Raw genomic sequence first — 21,651 nt, forward strand, 5'->3', positions numbered from 1 at the left:
CTTGACAAGGTAGATGCAGAGAGGATGTTTCCATTCATATGGAAATCTAGAACTAGGGGGCATAGTTTAAGAATAAGGGGTCGTCCATTTAGAACTGAGATGAGGAGGAATTTCTTCTCTCAGAGTGTCGTAATCTGTGGATTTCTCTGCCCGAGAGCTGTGGAGGCGGTCATTGAATATATTTAAGGTGGAGATAGATTTTTAAATGATAAGGGAGTAAAGGGTCATGGGGAGCGGGCAGGGAGCTGAGCCCAAGATCAGATCAGTCATGATCTTATTAAATGGCGGAGCTGGCTCGAGGGGCTAAATGGCCTACTCCTGTTTCTATTTCTTATGTTCTTATGTACATCGCACAAGTAGCAATTCTTCAGGACTGAGTCAAAACAGTGAATGCCCCCATGCTAAAAGATGTGGCTATCACAGCGAGCCTGATACTGTCCTTCCTGACAGCCATATACACAGGGGCCACTGAACAGTGATTATGAGTGGGAGACCTCGGCCAGTTCACCCTCTGTAACCCAAGAGTACTGAGTCCAATTATAGCATGCCTACCAACTGAACTCAATTAACTTAAGTGCAGATGGGGGATAAAATCTGGAAACCTTCTGCTCTGCGTTGCTTAGCTAGTCAATGGATAAACTCAATATGCTATTGGGGAGTTAGATTTCATGATTTATCACTTCAGCAGGTGTAGAAAACCCTAGCATGCCCGGAACAAGTGGAAACATGCTTGAAGCTAGGTGCTTTCATTGCAAAATTCTTCACTCATATCCCCAACTCATCCAAAACTCTGCTGCATGCATCCTATTGCATACTAACGTCCGCTCATTTATTCTGTCATCATTAAGTTCTACTGATTCTATGCCCCTTACTGGTTCTCTGTCCACTACTGGCTCTCAGTTCCCACTGGCTCCTCATACCCCAAAACAACAATTTCAAAATCTTCATCCTTGTTCACAAATTCCTCTGTGGCCTCGCTTCAACAACCTCCTCCAACACTACATCCCAGCCTACACCATGCACTCTTTTGACTTTAGCTACCATCTGTCATGGGCATGGCCTGACTTCACTCCATCATTGGCTGCAGGGCCTTCAGCAATCATGCCCCCACGTCCTGAAATTCTTTCCCGAAAACAGTCCACTTTGCTATATCTCTCCTCATCTTCAAAGGCTTCCTCAAAGCCAATTGCCTTGACAATGCCTCTAGTTGCCTCCCATTACACTTCTCTGCATTCCTGCTTGCTGTTACTTCCATTTCCCCTTCCCCAATGTAAAATGCCTTGGAATGCTTTGCAATTATAAAGGCATCATAAAATGCAAGTTGTTCACTCAAAACTGTAGACTTATTTCAGATGTAAGTTTATATTACCTGTTGAGTTATTCTCACGTCGTTACAGGAGTACAAACATGTACTGATCTGACTCAATGCCGTCAGCCATAATACAAATCTGATACTTATTAAAGGAGATGTTTGATAATTCTGGTAATTGTGTATAGTCTAGAGGTTGATGCTGCTCAGGGTGACTGATGGAACATCCACAGAGAGCACTTATTATGTTATTTTCATTGTAATTTCTTGCATCAATGATGATTTCTTTCTTTGTGTAACAGATGTGACTTAAAATGCCAAAATGGTACCTATGGTGAGAACTGCAACTCAGTCTGCACGGATTGCTACAATGGGTTGTGCCATTTTGCGACTGGAGAATGTATCTGCGACAAAGGCTTCCACGGCCCCTTGTAAGTACTGGGAAGCAGAGGGCAACACTCCGTAATGATGCAGTGTGAGCTCAGTGATGTGTGACCATACAAAATATACACATGTGGTCCATATATACAGAAAACAAAAACAGCAATAACAACAACTTGCATTGCAGTGTCAGCTGTGGCTCAGTGGGTAGCACACTCGCCTTTGAGTCAGAAGGTTGTGGGTTCAATTCCCACTCCAGGAAATTGAGCACATAAATCTAGCACTGACACTCCAATGCTGCACTGAGGGAGTGCTGCACTGTTGGAGGTGCCATTGTTCGGATGAGACGTTAAACCGAGGCCCCGTCAGCCCTCTCAGTTGGACATAAAAGATCCCAGGTCACTCTTTCGAAGAAGAGCAGGGGAATTATCCCCGTTGTTGTGGACAACATTTATCCCTTAATCAACATAACAAAAACAGATTATCTGCTCATTATCACATTGCTGTTTGTGGGAGTTTGCTGTGTGCTGTGTGCTGTGTGCAAGTTGGCTGCTGCATTTCCCACATTACAACACTGACTACACTCCAAAAGTACTTCATTGGCTGTAAAGTGCTTTGAGATGTCCAGTGGTTGTGAAAGTTGTTATATAAATGGAAGCTTTCCCATATAGAACCTTTAATGCAGTAAAATGTTCCAAAGCACTTCACAGAAGCGTTATCAAAAAAAATTTGACACCAAGCCACATAAGAAGATATTAAAACAGACAACCGAGGAGCGTTTCAAAGGAGGAAACCACTGGTGGAGTGATTAAAATTGGGGAAGCGCAGATATCTCGGAGGGTTATGGGGCTGGAGGAGGTTACAGAGATAGGGAGGGGAGAGGCCATGGAGGGATTTGAAAATAAGGATGGGAATTGTAAAATTGAGCTATTGCTGGGTAAACGGGACTTGGTGTGAGTTAGGACATGGGCAGCCGAGTTTTGGATGACCTCAAGATTACAGAGGGTGGAAGTTGGGAGGCCAGCCAGGAATGCATTAGAATAGTCAAGTCTAGAAGTAACAAAGACATGGATAAGGTTTTCAGCAACAGATGAGCTAAGGCAGGGATGGCGTCAGGCGATGTTCCGGAGGTGGAAGTAGGTGTTCTTAGTTATGGTGTGGATATATGGTCTGAAGCTCATCTCTTGGTCAAATACAACACCAAGGTTACGAGCAGTTTGGTTCGGCCTCCAACAGTTGCCAGGGAGAGGGATGGAGTCAGTGACTAGGGAACAGAGTTTGTGGTGTGGACCGAAAACAATGGTTTCGGACTTCCCACTATTTTGTTGGAGGAGATTTCTGCTCATCCTGTACTGGATGTCAGACAAGCAGTCTGAAAATTTAGAGACAGTGGAGGGGTCAAAAATAAAAGAAAGATTTATATTACAGCTTTCACAACCTCAGGACGTCCCAAAGTGGTCTATAGCCAATGAAATACTTTTGAAGTGTAGTTACTGTTGTAATGTAGGAAATATGGCAATTTGCACACAGTAAGCTCCAACAAACAGCAATGACACCCGGAATAATGCCCGATAGAGTGTCATGGGTTCTTTTTCATCCACCTGAGGAAGCAGGCGGGGACTCGGTTTAACATCTCATCTGAAAGTCGGCACCTCTGGCAATGCAACACTCCCTCAGTACTGCACTGGAGTGTCAGCCTAGATTTTTGTGCTCAAGTCTTTGGAGTGGGACTTGAACCCACAACTCACTGACTCAGGTGAGAATGCCATGGCTGAGAGGTGGTTTTGAGGCAGAGCTGGGTGTCATCAACGTACTTGTGGAAGCTAACATGTTTTCGGGTGAGGTCGCTGAAGGGTTGCATGTCGATGAGAAATAGAAGGGGGCCAAGGATAGATCCTTGGAGCACTCCGGAGGTAATGATGTGGGAGCATGAAGAGAAGCCATTGCAGGTGATTCTCTGGCTATGACTGGATAGATAAGAATGGAACCAGGTGAGTGCCACACACAGCTGGGCGAAGGACGACAGGCATTAGAGGAGGATGGTGTGGTCAATCTTGTGGTAACCATTCAAAGCCTTGATATTTTTCCATGAGATACCAACATACGAATGCTCAATGCTGTTTTAGTGGAGGCGTTTAATATGTCCTTACTATACAGTATAAATTCACACGAGGTCCATACTTGAGAAAAGATCACTCTGTGACCAGTTACCTTTATTACCCAGACCTCAAGAGACAGACGGTGGGTGGAGCTTCCCCTTTTATACTGGAAAGTCCAGGTTAGGAGTGTCTCCCACAAGTTCGCCCCCTGTGGTCAGTGTTCTCAAGGTATACAACTTAGGTCAGCTTATGCATGGGTTACAATGACAGTTGAATACATGACATCACCTCCCCCCCCAAAGTCTTATTGGGATCACAGGTTAAGTCACTCTGGTGGTTTACACTCCCTTGTAGAGCACCTGAGTTGGGGCTCCGGTTGTTGGGCGCTGGCCTGAGTGTCTGCTGTTTGCGGTGCCTCAGGCCTGTCTGGACTGCCCACAGTGACTGGGCTCTCCTCCACTTGGTTCCGGTGTTCGGTCACCTGTGGTGGAGAAAACTCTACGTCGTGTTCTTCCTCTGCTTCTTCTATGGGGTTGCTGAACCTCCTTTTAGTTTGATCCACGTGTTTGCGGCAGATTTGTCCATTGGTAAGTTTAACTACCAAAACCCTATTCCCCTCTTTGGCAATCACAGTGCCTGCAAGCCATTTGGGCCCTGCAGTGTAATTAAGGACAAAAACAGGGTCATTGACATCAATACATCGCGCCCTCGCATTCCTGTCATGGTAGTCACATTGTGACTGACGCCTGCTCTCAACAATTTCTTTCATAGTAGGGTGTATAAGGGATAACCTGGTTTTGAGCATCCTTTTCATTAGCAGCTCAGCGGGTGGAACCCCTGTGAGCGAGTGTGGTCTGGATCTATTGGCCAACAGGAGGCATGATAAGCGACTTTGTAGGGAACCCCCTTGGATTCTGAGCATCCCCTGTTTGATTATCTGCACTACTTGTTCTGCCTGGCCGTTGAGGCCGGCTTGAACAGTGCCGTTCTGACATGGTTGATTCCATTGCCTGCCATGAAGTCCTGGAATTCAGTGCTTGTGAAGCACGGGCCATTGTCGCTGACCAAGACATCCGGTGGACCATGGGCGGCGAACATTGCCCGTAGACTTTCTACCGTGGCAGAGGATGTGCTTGAATTTAAAATGGCACACTCAATCCATTTGGAGTAGGTGTCTACTACAACCAAAAACATTTTTCCCATGAAAGGACCTGCGTTGACCACATGGATGCGTGACCATGGCTTGGCGGGCCAGGACTAGGGGCAAAGGGAGGCTTCCCTGGGTGCATTGCCCAGCTGAGCACACGTGTTGCACCTGCAAGCACAAAGTTCCAGGTCTGCATCTATCCCTGGCTACCAAACGTGTGACCTGGCAATTGTCTTCATCATGACAATTCCCGAGTGCTCATTGTGAAGTTTTCTGATAAACACCTCTCTGCCCTTCTGTGGCATGACTACTCGGTTTCCCCACAATAGGCAATCGGCCTGAATCGAGAGTTCATCCTTGTGCCTATGAAACGGTTTAAACTCCTCAGGGCATGCCCCGTATGTGGCTGCCCAGACCCCATTCAGGACACATTTCTTAACTAAAGACAGTCACAGGTCTTTATTTGTCCAGAGTTTAATCTGACGGGCTGTCACAGGTGAGCCTTTGCTTTCGAAAGCTTCAACAGCCATGACCATCTCAGCATCATGCTCAATTGCCCCCTCAGTGGTGGCTAGTGGTAGCCTGCTGAGTGCATCGGCACAGTTTTCAGTGCCCGGTCTGTGCCGAATTGTGTAGTCATAGGCAGCTAACGTAAGTGCCCACCTCTGTATGTGGGCTGATGCATTCGCATTTATGGCCTTGTTGTCGGCCAAAAGGGACGTTCGGGGTTTGTGATCTGTCTCCAGCTCAAATTTCCTGCCAAACAGGTACTGGTGCATTTTTATTTACTGCATATACACATGCTAGTGCTTCCTTTTCTACCATCCCGTAGCCCCTTTCTGCCCGGGACAGACTTCTGGAGGCATAAGCTATCGGCTGGAACTGACCATTGGCATTCACATGCTGCAACACACACCCGACCCCATAGGATGACGCATCACACGTTAAAACTCGTTTCTTACACGGGTCATATAACGTTAACAGTTTGTTGGAGCATAATAAATTGTGTGCTCTATCAAAAAAGCCCTTTCTTGGCTGTCCCCCCAGACCCAATTGCGACCTCTGCGTAGGAGCACGTGTAGCGGCTCCAACAGTGTGCTCAATTTGGGAAGAAAGTTGCCAAAATAGTTCAGGAGCTCCAGGAACGAACGCAGCTCCGTTGTGTTACGGGGTCTGGGTGCTCTCTGGATTGCTTCCGTTTTGGATTCAGTCGGTCTGATCCCGTCTGCTGCTACCCTCCTTCCCAGGAATTCTACCTCTGGAGCTAAGAAATGCACTTCGCCTTTTTCAGTCGCAGCCCTACCCGGTCCAGTCTGCGTAGCACCTCCTCCAGGTTGTGGAGGCGTTCTTCAGTATCGCGACCCGTGATGAAGATGTCGTCTTGAAAAATACCGTCCTCGGAATCGACTTGAGGAGGCTTTCCATATTTTGCTGAACGATCGCGGCGGCCGAACGAATCCCGAACGGACATCTGTTATACTCAAACAATCCCTTGTGGGTCGTGATGGTGGTCAGCTTCTTCGACTCACTCGCCAGCTCCTGGGTCATGTAAGCTGAGGTCAGGTCCAATTTTGAAAAAAGTTTGCCACCGGATAGCGTTGCAAAGAGGTCCTCTGCTCTCGGTAGCGGCTACTGGTCTTGGAGTGACACCCGATTGATGGTGGCCTTGTAATCTCAACATATCCTGACCGACCCATCCGCCTTGAGCACCGGCATGACCGGGCTCGCCCAGTCACTGAATTCGACTGGCGAGATGATTCCTTCCCTCAGCAGGCAGTCTAATTCGCGTTCTATCTTTTCTCGCATCATGTACGGCACCGCTCTGGCCTTGTGGTGTACTGGCCTGGCGTCTGAGTTTATGTGAATCACTATCTTGGTCACCATGAAAGTGCCGATGCCGGGTTGAAATAATGAGTCAAATTTGTCCAGCACCTGTGAGCATGATACTCGCTCCACAGAAGAAATTGCATTGACATCGCCCCATTTCCAGTTCATGACAGCAAGCCAACTCCTCCCCAGTAGTGCAGGACCATCCCCCGGGACAATTCAGAGTGCAAATCTGTTCTCCGAATCTTTGTGGGTCACGACTACCGTGGCGCTGCCTAGCACCGGAATGATCTCCTTTGTATATGTCCATAGCAGTGCGTCAATCGGCATTAATTTTGGCCTCCTGGCCTTGGACACCCACAATCTTTTGAACTGTTTGATACTCATCAAGGACTGGCTGGCCCCCGTGTCTAGCTCCATTAATACTGGGATGCCATTGAGGAGCACTTTCATAATTATCGGTGGCGCCCTGGTGTATGAACTGTATATGTGCTCCACATGAACTCGTTGAACTTCAGCTTCCAGCGATTTCCCCCAGTACTCATTTGGCCTCGTAGGGCTTACATCAGGCCCGTCCTCCTCATACATCAACCTGGCTGCAGGCTTCCTGCACATACGCGCCAAGTGACCGCTGACGTTGCAGTTTCTGCAGGTATATTGCTGATACCTGCAAGCTCTGGCTGGGTGTTTGCCTCCACACCTCCAGCATGAGCTGGAGGCTCCGTTGTTGGAAACAAAATGTTCATTACCAGTCGATCGTCTCTGACTGTCTCTGTAACTGTCTTTAAGCGCACCATTAACAGGTGTTGATGGCCCCATTACTGGCCGCATCGTCCATTGCGATGGCATGAATCGCCATTCAGCTAGCCATTGTCTCTGTTGAATTCCCCCTTTGGGTTCGACTGCATGCTGGGGCATGTCCGATTGCTCTTGTCTGCCTAGAGAACTGTGCGCCGCGTTAACAATGTTGACTCCCTGGTCGTTTGCCGCATTTGAGCCAAGATTTTTGCCATAAATCATTCTGGTCTCTTCCTCCCCTGAGATAATTGTCTGGACTATCATAGCCGCCGCTTCCAAGGTCAAGTCTTTGGTCTCAATCAGTTTCCTGAAAACCCCAGCGTGCCCGATGCCCTCAATAAAAAAGTCTCACAGCATCTCCGCTCTGCATGCATCTGGGAACTTACATAGGTTCGCCAGTCGCCGGAGATCTACCACGAAGTCTGAAACGCTTTGCCCTTCTCGCCGCCGGTGCGTGTAAAACCGGTATCTCTCCATGTGCATGCTGCTCGCCGGTTTAAGGTGTTCCCCGATCAACTTACTGAGGTCTTCGAACGTCTTGTCCGCCGGCTTCTCTGGCGCTAGAAGGTCCTTCATCAGGGAGTACATTCTGGACCCACAAACTGTCAGGAGATGAGCCCTGCGTTTCTCAGCCGAATCCTGTCCCAACCATTCCTTAGTGACAAAACTTTGCTGTAGTCTCTCAATAAAGTCGTCCCAATCATCACCAACGCAGTACCTCTCTTCTGTGCTGCTAGTAGCCATGCTCGTGTGGTTTAAATCCCAGTTTCTCGTCACCAATAAGACGTCCTTACTATACAGTATAAATGCACATGAGGCCCATACTTGAGAAAACATCACTCTGTGACCAGTTACCTTTATTACCCAGACCTCAAGAGACAGACGGTGGGTGGAGCTTCCCCTTTTATACCGGAAAGTCCAGGTTAGGAGTGTCTCCCACAAGTTCGCCCCCTGTGGTCAGTGTTCTCAAGGTATACAACTTAGGTCAGCTTATACATGGGTTACAATGACAGTTGAATAAATGACAATGTTAACCAATTGCACATTTGTACATTGCTGTTCCAGGACTTGTTGGATTGTAGACGGCACAATCACAGTTTCTCTTTTATGGAAGGAAAAGACTAATACCTGAAAAAATGGAGATTTGTGCTATTTATGTATCTTTCTGGAAGTTAAAGGATTGTTTTCAGTATACTTATTCACGGCTTGTTTAAAGCTTTTTCAAGGTAAATGGACCACCCAGTGTGGTACTAAACCATTCCAGACCAAGACAGTTCCAGATTCAGTTCCTGGGCTGCATTGAGTTAGACATCAGGACAATCGTGGAGGGTTGGCACTCCTAATGGGCCAGGGAATGTTACTGCTGCATTAGTGAAATGGGGCCGGTTGCCCTCTGAGCTGCAGAAGAAATTTAGCCCAATATCTTCAAGACTAGTTCACCTAACATCAGTAGAAGGGAAAATGCTAGAGTCTATTATAAAGGACATGATAACGGCACAGTTGGATAATATCAATGGGATTAGACAAAGTTAGCATGGATTTATGAAAGGAAAATCATGTTTGACAAATCTACTGGAGTTTTTTGAGGATGTAACTGATAGAATAGATAAGGGAGAACCAGTGGATGTAGTGTATATGGATTTTCAGAAGGCCTTTCATAAAGTCCCATATAAGAGGTTAGTGTGCAAAATTAAAGCACATAGGATTGGGGATAATATACTGGCATGGATTGAAAATTGGTTAACTGACAGGAAACAGAAAGTAGGAAAAAAGGTGTCTTTTTCGGGGTGGCGGGCAATGACTAGTGGGGTACCACAGGGATCAGTGCTTGGGCCCCAGCTATTCACAATATATATAAATGATTTGGATGAGGGAACCAAATGTAATATTTCCAAATTTACTGAAGACACAAAACTAGATGGGATTGTGAGTTGTGAGGAGGATGCAAAGATGCTGCAAAGCAATTTAGATAGGTTGAGTGATTGGGCAAACACATGGCAGATGCGGTATAAAGTGGATAAATGTGAAGTTATCCACTTTGGTAGGAAAAATATAAAGACAAAGTATTATTTACATCATGATAGCTTGGGAAAGATCATAGAAACATAGAAAATAGGTGCAGGAGTAGGCCATTCGGCCCTGCGAGCCTGCACCACCATTCAATAAGATCATGGCTGATCACTCCCTCAGTATCTCTTTCCTGCTTTCTCTCCATACTCCTTGATCCCTTTAGTCGTAAGGGCCGTATCTAACTCCCTCTTGAATATATCCAATGAACGGGCATCAACAACTCTCTGCGGCAGGGAATTCCACAGGTTAACAACTCTCTGAGTGAAGAATTTTCTCCTAATCTCAGTCCTAAATGGCCTACCCCTTATCCTAAGACTGTGTCCCCTGGCTCTGGACTTCCCCAACATCGGGAACATTCTACCCGCATCTATCCTGTCCCGTCCCGTCAGAATATTATATGTTTCTATGAGATCCCCTCTCATCCTTCTAAACTCCAATGTATAAAGGCCCAGTTGATCCAGTCTCTCCTCATACGTCAGTCCTGCCATCCCGGGAATCAGTCTGGTGAACCTTCGCTGCGCTCCCTCAATAGCAAGAATGTCCTTCCTCAGATTAGGGGACCAAAACTGAACACAATATTCCAGGTGAGGCCTCATCAAGGCCCTGAACAACTGCAGTAAGACCTCCCTGCTCCTATACTCAAATCCCCTAGCTATGAAGGCCAACATACCCTCATCCAAACCATCGAGGTACAAAGGGACCTGGGTGTCCTTGTACACCAGTCATTGAAAGCAAACATGCAGGTGCAGTAAGCAGTTAGGAAGGCAAATGGTGTGTTGGCCTTCATTGCAAGAAGATTTGAGTACAGGAGCAAAGATGTCTTACTACAGTTACACAGGGCCTTGGTGAAACCACACCTGGAGTATTGTGTGCAGTTTTGGTCTCCTTGCCTAAGAAAGGATATACATACCATAGAGGGAGTTCAGCAAAGGTTCGTCAGACTGCTTCCTGGGAAGGCAGGGCTGCCGTATGAGGAGAGATTGGTCGACTAGGCCTGTATTCATTAGAGTTTAGAAGAATGAGAGGGGATCTCATTGAAACGTATAAAATTCTGACCAGGCTGGACAGACTGGATGTGGGGAGGATGTTTCCCCTGGCTGGGAAGTCTAGCACAAGGGGTCACAGTCTCAGGATATGGGGTAGGAAATTTAGGACTGCGATGAGAAGAAACTTCTTCACTCAGAGGGTGCTGAACCTGTGGAATTCTCTACTACAGAAGGCTGTGGAGGCCAAGTCACTGAATATATTTAAGAAGGAGATAGATAGATTTCTAGACACAAAGGGCATGGGGAGAAAATGGGAACATGGTCTTGAGATAGAGGATCAGTCATGATCATATTGAATGGTGGTGCAGGCTCGAAGGGCCGAATACTACTGCTCCTATTTTCTATGTTTCTAAGTTTCAAAAGAGGATGAAGAAAAAAATTAATTTAAATAAAAGTTTTGAGATTAATGTCCCAATGCTATATGATCGCTGCTGCTCCCTGCCTTAATGTGACATTGAACACTAAAATTGGTTGTTGAGTAGATCACAGATTTTCAGATATTTGAGAAAGCTGGACAAAACTTGTCCACACTGAATAATATTAGCCTTCGAGGGGCTTGGGTACACATGCTATAGACGACTGGGTTGGGAGTAAAGTATTTCCAGATGTTGGTCTGCTAGTTGCATAAATGAAAGGTTTATTTCTGCTTTCACTGATGACTAACAGTTGAAACAGCAGCAAGTCAAAACTAACAGCCATTTGAATAATTTCACGATACGAGGCCAGAGAACTCAATCCGGTTTTTCAGATATGACTCCAATTGCTTTTTAGACCTCGCCTTTTCTTGGCTCTTTGTAACTTTGCATCATTGGCTTCTGTGCTTTTACTTAAGTTGCACAACCTCTCCTGGGATCTGAGGTCATTTTCAAGTACGCGTCCTCTCCCTCTATGCATGTGGATAGCCCAGAATAGATGTCAGTGTATCAAAGTAAAACTTGCTGCCACATCATGAGCTCCCACAGCCCTGGCCTCTCTGAGGCCTAACAGAGCAGCCCCAGCCAGTTGGACCACTGAACAGCTGATATGGGGCCCACCTTGGGAGTCCAGGCCCCTGGATCCCCAAAGAGAAAATTCCATTCTTTAAAAAAAATCTTATGTGGTTCTGGTGGCCCCAGGGAGGGACCCAGCAGCCCACAACCCCTCCCCTATTCCTTCCTTAAAGAAAAAAAAGAAAGACTTGCATTTATATAGCACCAAAGACCCAGATACAGCTAATGAAGTACTTTTGGAATGCAGTCACTGTTGTAATGTGGGAATCGCAGCAGCCAACTTGTGCACAGCAAACTTCCACAGACAGCAATGTGATAATGACCAGATAATCTGTTTTTGTTATGTTGATTGAGGGATAAATATTGGCCAGGGCACTGGGTAGAACTCCGCTGCTCTTCTTCGAAATAGTGCCATGGGATCTTTTACATCCACCTGAGAGAGCAGACGGGGCCTCGGTTTAACAACTCATCCAAAAGACGGCAGTGCAACACTCCCTCAGCATTGCACTAGAGTGTCAGCCTAGATTTATGTGTGCAAGTTCTTGAACCCACAACCTTCTGACTCAGAGGCGAGTGTGCTACCCACTGAGCCACTGGCTGACACATTACCTGACAACGCAGTCTTCAGATGGACTTTACAGCCTATCCAGCATGGCGGGCCCCCTAGTTACATCCCTAGTGATGCAGGCAACTGTCATAGAAATGCACATTAAGGAGCTTCCCTCTGACCTCAGATAGTTCACCGGAGTGAGCAGTGGAGGTGCCCCACAGGCACAATCCTGGGTTAAGGGTAGAGTTCAGTGCTGTCAGATTTTTGGCCCCAGTCACTGAATAATTAAAAAACTTAATATGTGTAAGAGGCAGTGTAGCACTGCGGAGTGAACAGCTTTGAAGCCACCGCTCTTGTTTCAGTACAAGGTTCAGGAGTTTGGCTCGCACAAGAACTCTCGGAGTATCTATCTGTTTTATGTTCAGCAGGTGTAGACCTCGGCAGAAGTGGCTTTGCTCCTTAGATCCGTCTGCAGCGTTGTGACTTGTAGCTCACTTCAGAGCCACAGGAAGAACCTGCACATTAAGAGGCTTAGTGAACAGTAAGTCTTTCTTGGGGTAGTGCCTGGACATGTTCCCATCCTGTCGTAAATGAGAATCTTATTTAGTGGCAGCTGAGTGCAATCACGGAATAACAATCAGCGTTTCACACAGCTTCAGGATTAGCTCAGAGCTCCAGTCTCCTAGACCTGAGGAAGTGGCTGCTGATCATTTCCTGCCCATGAGCCTCTGAAACAGACGTGAGCAGAGGTGACAGGGGTCAGAGTGGACTGATATTTATAGCGCTGTGATTTTCTTCTCTCTCTCTCTCAGTTGCAGGAAGTGCAGCTGCAGATCTGCACAATAACAGTTACTGTTTCTCCCCTTCTGATTCTTTCCCCTCTGTCCCCTCACCACCCCCACCCCCCCAGCTCAACCCACCCCCTGCTGCTGTACCCCCTCCCCCAATTTTTGCATAGACCTCCTGTTAGGGCCGCAGAGCTTGCAAGGCAAAATCAAGCCTTCCTGATGATGGACAATGACTGCACAAGGTTCTTGCAAACTATAGTGGAGGGATTGGAACAGGCTTGGTTTTGTTTCTGAATTTTTGAAAACATCTCCATCTTTCCCCCCCAATATCTGAAGATGTTCACCCCTGAAGGGGTGTGGTTATACAGGTAACAGCCATCCTCAGGTACCTCACTCAGGTGCCCATTTTTCTTGTGAAACTTGACATTGAGTTTCGGTAGTCTATTCAAAAGTGAAGGATGTCACAACTAAGCCCGATCATCCCATGCCTACACAGTGATCTCCAGTAGGCATCACTGGATAGTAATCTGGAGAGGAACCTCGGCTGATTTACCCCTCCTAGCCCATGGGCGTCAAGGCTCATTGTACTGTTCCAACTGCTACATACACTTAGCGAAGGACAGGCCAGGGATGGAGCCTGGGAGATTCCTGGTCTTTATGGCTCATCTATTCACTGGCTAAACTGGTTCCCTTTCCTCAGGCACCATCCCGCTCACATTTAAATCTAGCTTCATCACCACCCACCTCAGAAAAACCCACCCTCAACCTATCTGTCCTCTCCAACTACTGCTTATCTTCAACCTCCCATTCCTCATTAAGGTCCTTGAATGTGTAATATGGGCAAAAATTTGACAGTTGGAATATTAAGTTGGAAAGTGTGAGGTCATGCACTTTGGCAGAAAAAAATCGAAGAGCAAGTTATTATTTAAATGGAGAAAAATTGCAAAGTGCTGCAGTACGCAACGGGACCTGGGGCTCCTGGTGCATGAAACACAAAAGTTTAGCATGCAAGTACAGCAAGTGATCAGGAAGGCCAATAGAATCTTGGCCTTTATTGCAAAGGGGATGGCGTATAAAAGCAGGGAAGTCTTGCTACAGTTGTACAGGGTATTGGTGAGGCCACACCTAGAATACTACGTGCAGTTTTGGTTTCCATATTTAAGAAAGGATATACTTGCTTTGGAGGCAGTTCAGAGAAGGTTCACTAGGTTGATTCCAGAGATGAGGGGGTTGACTTATGAGGAAAGGTTGAGTAGGTTGGGCCTCTACATATTGGAATTCAGAAGAATGAGAGGTGATCTTATCAAAATGTATAAGGTTATGAGGGGGCTTGACAAGGTGGATGCAGAGAGAATGTTTCCACTCGTGGGAGAGACTAGAACGAGGGGGCATAATCTTAGAATAAGGGGCCGCCCATTTAAAACTGAGATGAGGAGGAATTTCTTCTCTCAGTTGGTTGTAAATCTGTAGAATTCACAGCCTCAGAGAGCTGTGGAAGATGGGTCATTGAATACATTTAAGACAGAGATAGACAATTTCTTAACCGATAAGGGAGTAAGGGGTTATGGGGAGCGGGCAGGGAAGTGGAGCTGAATCCATGATCAGATCAGCCATGATCGTATTAAATGGCGGAGCAGCCTCGAGGGGCCGTATGGCCTACTCCTGTTCCTATTTCTTATGTTCTTACCATCTCTCTCCTACAATTCTCTGTTCGTATTCTTCAAGTCAAGCTTCAGCACTTCTCACAGCTCAGAAATAATCCTAACCAAAGTCATGAAAGATACACTTTGTGACTGTGACCATGGTGCATTATCCCCCCGCATCCTCCTCTAATTATCTGCACCTTTTGTTAAATCTGATTGCACCGTTCTCCTGCAACGTCTGCCCTCTGTTAGTGAGCGACACAGCATTGCACCTGCATGATTCCACTGTTACCTTTCCAAACACAACCAAAGTATCTCAAGCAATGGCTTATCTCCTCTCCGTGCATGGTCACCTCCAGGATCCCGTGAGAGTTTATCCTTCACTCTCCCCTTTTTACTTTCAATATGCTACCTACACGGCGCATTGTCCATGGAGAGCTGGTCAGCTTCCACATGTACACGGATACTCTGGTCTACCTCGCTACCATTTCTCTTGGATCTTTGACTACCTCTGTTTTGTCAGACTGTTTATCCAAATCATGGATAAATCTCAACTTCCTACAGCTCCACATCAAGAAGACTAAAGCCATTACCTTTTGTCCTGCTAGAAACGCTGGTCCATTGACATCAAATTTGTTTCCCTCTCTGGCGGACATTCTAAGGTTCAAGAAGGCCATTTGCAATGTTGGTGTCCTTGAGGTTTAAACCTCACATCCTGGCCATCGCCAAGACTGCTTACTTACACCACTCCAAGTATCTTCTGCATCCATCCACACTTCGGCTCCTCCAATGCTGAATTCATTAGCATACTTTTGTCACCTTCAGACTCTATTCCAATGCTCTCGTTGCTAATCTTCCACCTTGCACTGTCCATAAACTCCAACTTGTCCATAAATCTGCCACTCATATCCTCTCGTGCAATAAATCCTGGTCTCCCATTACCTCCTCCTCATGATTTACACCAGGCTCCCATCCCCCAATGCGATAAAATTAAAATCCTTCAACCAAAATTTAAGTCATCCCTCATAGTCACCTCCTTTCTGGCTCAATATCGATTTGTGAAATAACTCGGGACATCTCATTTATGTTAACAGCATTCTATAAATGCAAGTTACTGTTGTTGTTGGACGGGCAGCAAGGCAACAATATACGCTGGCAAGAATAAAGAAAGGCTTGCATTTCTACATCGTCTCAGCACATTTCTTAAATTCTCAAAGTGCTTCCAAATACAGTGGAAAAAGAAAGAAAAAAAAACGAGCAAATGCTGGAAATCTGAAATAAAACAGGAAGTGCTGGAAATACAGCAAACCATGAAACTGTCAGATTATCTTAAAAACCCAACAGGTTCACTAGATAAGAACATAAGAAATAGAAACAAGAGTAGGCCAAATGACTCCTCAAGTCTGCTCCGCCATTTAATACGATCATGGCTGATCCAATCATGGACTCAGCTCCACTTCCCTGCCCGCTCCCCATAACCCCTTACTCCCTTATCGGTTAAGGAACTGTCTCTCTCTGTCTTAAATTTATTCAATGTCCCAGCTTCCACAGCTTCGGAGGCAGTAAATTCCACAGATTTACAACCCTCTGAGAGAAGAAATTCCTCCTCATCCCAGTTTTAAATGGACAGCCCCTTATTCTATTATGACCCCTAGTTCTAGTCTTCCCTATCAGTGGAAACATCCTCTCTGCATCCACCTTGTCAAGCCCCCTCATACTTATACGTTTCAATAAGATCACCTCTCATTCTTCTGAATTCTAATGAGTAGAGGCCCAACCTACTCAACCTTTCCTCATAAGTCAACCCCCGCATCTCCGGAATCAACCTAGTGAACCTTCTCTGTACTGCCTCCAAAGCAAGTATATCCTTTCTTAAATATGGAAACCTGTTTATGTATTAATGCTTGTGGGTCACCAGATACCAGAGGGCGCCGCGGGTGGAGGTCATCTGGCTGTATGCATGTGGCATGTGTGCTTGGTCATCTGTATATAAGCTGGGTGTCTTTGTCATACTGGCACTCTTGGGCTGGAATAAAGATAGATCAGGTTGCACCTGAGTGAGTTTACAGTAACCAGACAATTGGCGACGAGGTAATTTAAGAAATTTCGCATGCACAATGGGCATTGTTGGAATCCTGGAGAGATTCATGGAGGTTGAGGATTGGGTGGATTTTATCATCCACCTGGATCAGTATTTTGTGGCCAATGGCATGGAAGCAGAGGCCTACGCAGTTAAGCGCAGGGAAGTTCTCCTCCTCGTTTCAGGTCCGAAAATTTACGGCCTGATGAAGAATCTTCTCTCGCCTGAACGTCCGATGGAAAAAGGGTAGGAGGAATTGTCTACATTGGTGGGTAACTATCTGAAGCCAAAAGAGGGGATCATCATATCACACTACCGTTTCTACACGCATGTTCGTGCTGAGGGCCAGGACGTGTCAGGATTTGTCGCCGACCTGCGACGTCTTGCTGAGCTGTGTAAGTTCGGGAACATGCTGGAAGACATGCTGCATGATATCTTCGTGATAGGCATCAGCCATGACGCGATCCTCAGGAAGCTGTTGGCTGCAGAGATGCTGGATTTGAAAAAGGACATCGTGACTGCCCAGGCATGGATGGTGATGGATGTTAATTTGAGGCAGATATCATCGACGAGTCGGAGTTCCACGGCAAGTACTGTAAACAAGATGGCGTCGTTTTCGGGCAGAGCTGCTTACGCGAAACCTGCCACCGATCAGAGCCCGCCAACTGGTTCAATCCAGATTTCAGCCTGTTGGCATTGTGGGGGCAATCACCTGCCTCATCAGTGTCGGTTTAGACAATACTCATGCAATGGATGTTCGAAAGTGGGGCATCTTCACAGGATGTGTCCAAAACGGAGCAAGCATGGTGCGGCTCACCACGTGGTTGATGAGGACCAGTTCAGTGATGGCCCGGATACGCAACCCGAGGAGGAAATGAATGGACTGTATTCGTTCCTGAGCAAGAGCCAGCCGATAGCCGTTAATGTGAAACTCAATGGCGTGCCTGTATCAATGGAGCTGGACACGGGTGCGAGCCAGTCGATAATGAGCCAAAGGACATTCGACAAGCTGTGGGACACTAAGGCTGCAAAACTGAAGCTGAGTCCAGTCAATGCCAGGTTACGTACCTACACTAAGGAACTCATACCAGTGCATTGCAGTGCAGCAATTGAGGTGTCATATGACAGTGTGGTTCAGGAGTTACCATTATGGATCATCCCAGGTAATGGTCCAATGCTGTTTGGCAGGAATTGGCTCAAGAAAATCAAGCTGAACTGGAATTATGTCAAAATGTTGTCCTCGGTGGATGATACTTCGTGTGCTCAAGTATTGAAAAAGTTCCCTTCTTTGTTTGAACCAGGCATTGATAATTTTACGGGAGCCATGGTACAGATTCACCTGGACTCCAATGCAAGGCCTGTCTATCATAAAGCTCGGTCTGTTCTGTACATGAGGGAGAAGGTTGAAATTGAGCTTGACAAACTCCACCGTGAAGGGATCATATCACCGGTCGAGTTTAATGAGTGGGCTAGTCCCATTGTTCCTGTGTTGAAGAGTAATGGCACTGTCAGGATTGTGGAGACTCCAAGGTTACGATTAACTGATTTTTGAAACAGGACCAGTATCCGTTACCGAGGGCTGATGACCTGTTCGTCATGCTAGCTGGTGGAAAGTCGTTCATGAAACTGGATCTGACGTCAGCCTATATGACCCAGGAGCTTGTCGACACTTTGAAGAAACTCACCTGCATCAACACCCATAAAGGACTGTTCGTCTACAACAGGTGTCCTTTTGGGGTTCGTTCGGCTGCAGCCATATTTCAGAGGAATATGGAGAGTTTACTGAATTTCGTTCCTGGAACAGTCGTGTTTCAAGATGACATTCTGGTCACAGGTCGCGACACTGCTGAACATCTTAACAATCTTGAAGCAGTCCTACATCGTCTGGACAAAGTGGGACTCAGGCTGAAACGATCGAAGTGTGTATTCATGGCACCTGAAGTCAAATTCCTCAGGAGGAAGATTGCTGCTGATGGCATCAGGCCCACTGATTCGAAAACCAAGGTCATCAAAAATGCACCCAGGCCTCAGAATGTGACGGAGCTGCGTTCGTTCCTTGGGCTACTCAACTACTTTGGTAATTTCTTACCCAGATTCAGCACTTTACTAGAGCCACTGCATGTGTTACGAAGAAAAGGTGACAACTGGGGTGTGTCTCAAGATAGAGCCTTTGAGAAAGCCAAGAATCTGCTAGGTTCAAACAAGTTGCTTGTTCATTATGATCCATGTAAGTGTCTTGTATTGGCCTGTGATGCTTCATCATATGGGGTTGGCTGCGTACTCCAACAAGCAAATGAATCGGGCATGCTACAACCTGTGGAGAAGTCTGTTTAAAGCGGAAATGGCTTACTTATTCTGAACACAGCAGAAAGAAGCTTTGGCCTGTGTGTTTGGGGTAAAAAAAATGCACCAGTACCTGTTTGGTCTTCGTTTTAAACTAGAAATGGATCACAAGCCCCTCATTGTTTGCGTAAAACAAAGGTATTAATACCAATGCATCATCCCGCATTCAAAGGTGGGCGCTGACATTGTCTGCCTATGATTACGTCATCCATCATAGAACTGGTACTGAGAATTGTGCCGATGCACTGAGTCGTCAGCCCTTACCCACAACTGAGATGGAGATGCCTCAACCTGCAGACCTACTGTTAGTAATGGATGCTTTTGAGAGTGAAGGAACCCCTGTCACTGCTCAACAAGTTAGGATCTGGACCAGCCATGACCCTATTTTATCAGTTGTCAAACGGTGTGTACTCAGTGGTAATTGGTCTGCCATACCTATGGAGATGTGTGAGGAGACCAAACCCTACAACCGTTGCAAGGATGAGCTGTCCATTTAGTCAGACTGTTTATTGTGGGATAATCGTGTAATCATGCCTAAGAAAGGTAGAGAAAGATTTGTACGTGAACTTCATAGCACTCAGCCTGATATTATCATGCTGAAGTCCATTGCTAGGTCTCATGTGTGGTGGCCTGGAATTGACTCTGATCTGGAATCATCCGTGCATCAGTGCAATACTTGCATGCAGCTAAGTAAAGTACCAGCGGAATCTCCGCTGAGTCTTTGGTCGTGGCCATCCAAACCATGGTCGAGAATCCACATTGATTTTGCGGGCCCGTTCCTAGGAACGATGTTTTTTGTCGTAGTAGATGCATATTCTAAGTGGATAGAGTGTGTTATTATGTCATCCAGCATGTCTACAGCTACCATTGAGAGCCTTCGTATCATGTTTGCTACTCATGGTTTGCCTGACATTGTTATGAGCGACAATGGATCTTGCTTCACAAGTCTTGAGTTCCAGGAGTTCATGAAACTCAATGGCATCAGACTTGTGAGATCAGCTCCATTCAAGCCTGCTTCTAATGGTCAAGCAGAACGTGCCATTCAAACGATCAAGCAAAGTATGAAACTTGTAACTCAGGGCTCACTGCAGAGACAGTTGTCATGTATATTGCTCAGTTACAGGTCAAGACCTCATACGCTTATTTGGGTTCCTCCTGCTGAACTACTGATGAAGAGAAATCTCAAGACCAGGCTTTCTCTTGTTCATCCGGATTTGAATGATCGTGTTGAAAACAGACGTCAAAGTCAGCAATGGTGTCATGATCGTGTTGCCGTGTCATGTGATATCTCGGTCAACGATATTGAACTATGGTCAAGGTCCAAAGTGGATCACCGGCACAGTCAAGGAGGCTAACAGAGTGTTTATTGTCGTGCTCAAGAATGGGCAAACATGCAGGAAAAACCTTGACCAAGTTAAACTGCGGCACACGGGTGAACTGAAACCGAGTAAGGAAGATGCAGTCAGTGACCAACCAACCATTGTTCACTCATCAGGGGACTCTGCTGACATTACTGACTCTGAACCTTCAGTCTCTGATGTGGTCATGACCACTCCCATCAGATTGGCTACTCAGCCCTCAGTCTCAACGGACTCAGAACGCTGGCCCAGAGCCAAAGTTGAACCGAGATGATCAACTCGTGAGAGGAAAGACCCAAACCATCTTAATTTGTAAAAAGACTGTTGTTAAGATTTTAAAAGGGAGATGTTGTTATGTATTAATGCTTGGGGGTCACCAGACACCAGAGGGCATCACGGTCGGAGGTCATCGGGCTGCACGCATGTGGCATGTGTGCTTGGTCACCTGTATATAAGCTGGGTGTCTTTGTCACTCTTGGGCTGGAATAAAGATGGATCAGGTTGCACTTGAGTGAGTTTACAGTAACCATTACAAAACCAAAACTGTATGCAGTGTTCCAGATGTGGCCTCACCAACACTAATGTCCTTTAAAAAAGAAAACTTGCCGTCCTTACCTGGTCTGGTCTATATGTGATTCCAGTCCCACATCAACGTGGTTGACTCTTAACTTCCCTCTTATAATGTATGCACCTGTGAGGATGCTGACAAGTTTATGGAGCTGTTGCATTGTGAGTGGCAATAAAACCCCAGTCAGTTGGGTCTAGGTCATCCATGATGAAGTATGCAGCTGTGAGCCTAGTGGTTGAACTGGTAATGTGCAGTGTGATTGTTAAACCTTTGTTAATAAAGCAACTAATTCTTAATAGCAATGTGTTGCTATGAATTCTTAAGTGAAGAAATTATGAAGCAAATACATTACACCTCTGATGTGGCCTAGCAAGTCACTTAGTTGTCTCAAACTGCTAGCCCACCACCACCTTCTCAGGGCAACTAGGGACGGGAAATAAGTACTAGCCTTAACAGCGAGAATTAATTTTTTTTTAAACTCAGCTTCTGCGAAGAGGGAAGACAAGTTAATGTTTTGGGTGTGACCTGATGAAGGAGATTAAACTTCAAACTTTATCCAATCTTTCCTCTTTGTAAATGCTGGCTGAATTGCTGTGTATTTCCAATACTTTCTCTTTTTGTTTCACATACATTGAAGTGCAGTATGCGTAGGCAA

The 21,651-nt window shown here is 46.2% G+C and overlaps 1 protein-coding gene across 1 annotated transcript in view; it reads left to right on the plus strand.

Annotated features, from left to right (window-relative positions):
• The window catches only part of scarf2 (scavenger receptor class F, member 2), a 92,881-nt gene that overhangs the window by 40,644 nt on the left and 30,586 nt on the right, over nucleotides 1-21,651 (plus strand). The window contains exon 6 of the mRNA XM_070886366.1: nucleotides 1,612-1,740. Within this exon, the coding sequence (XP_070742467.1) occupies nucleotides 1,612-1,740 (129 nt within the window). The remainder of the gene's footprint in view (nucleotides 1-1,611; nucleotides 1,741-21,651) is intronic.

The sequence above is a fragment of the Pristiophorus japonicus genome, chromosome 8 (genome assembly GCF_044704955.1).
Source record: "Pristiophorus japonicus isolate sPriJap1 chromosome 8, sPriJap1.hap1, whole genome shotgun sequence".
NCBI classification, from domain to species: Eukaryota; Metazoa; Chordata; class Chondrichthyes; family Pristiophoridae; genus Pristiophorus; species Pristiophorus japonicus.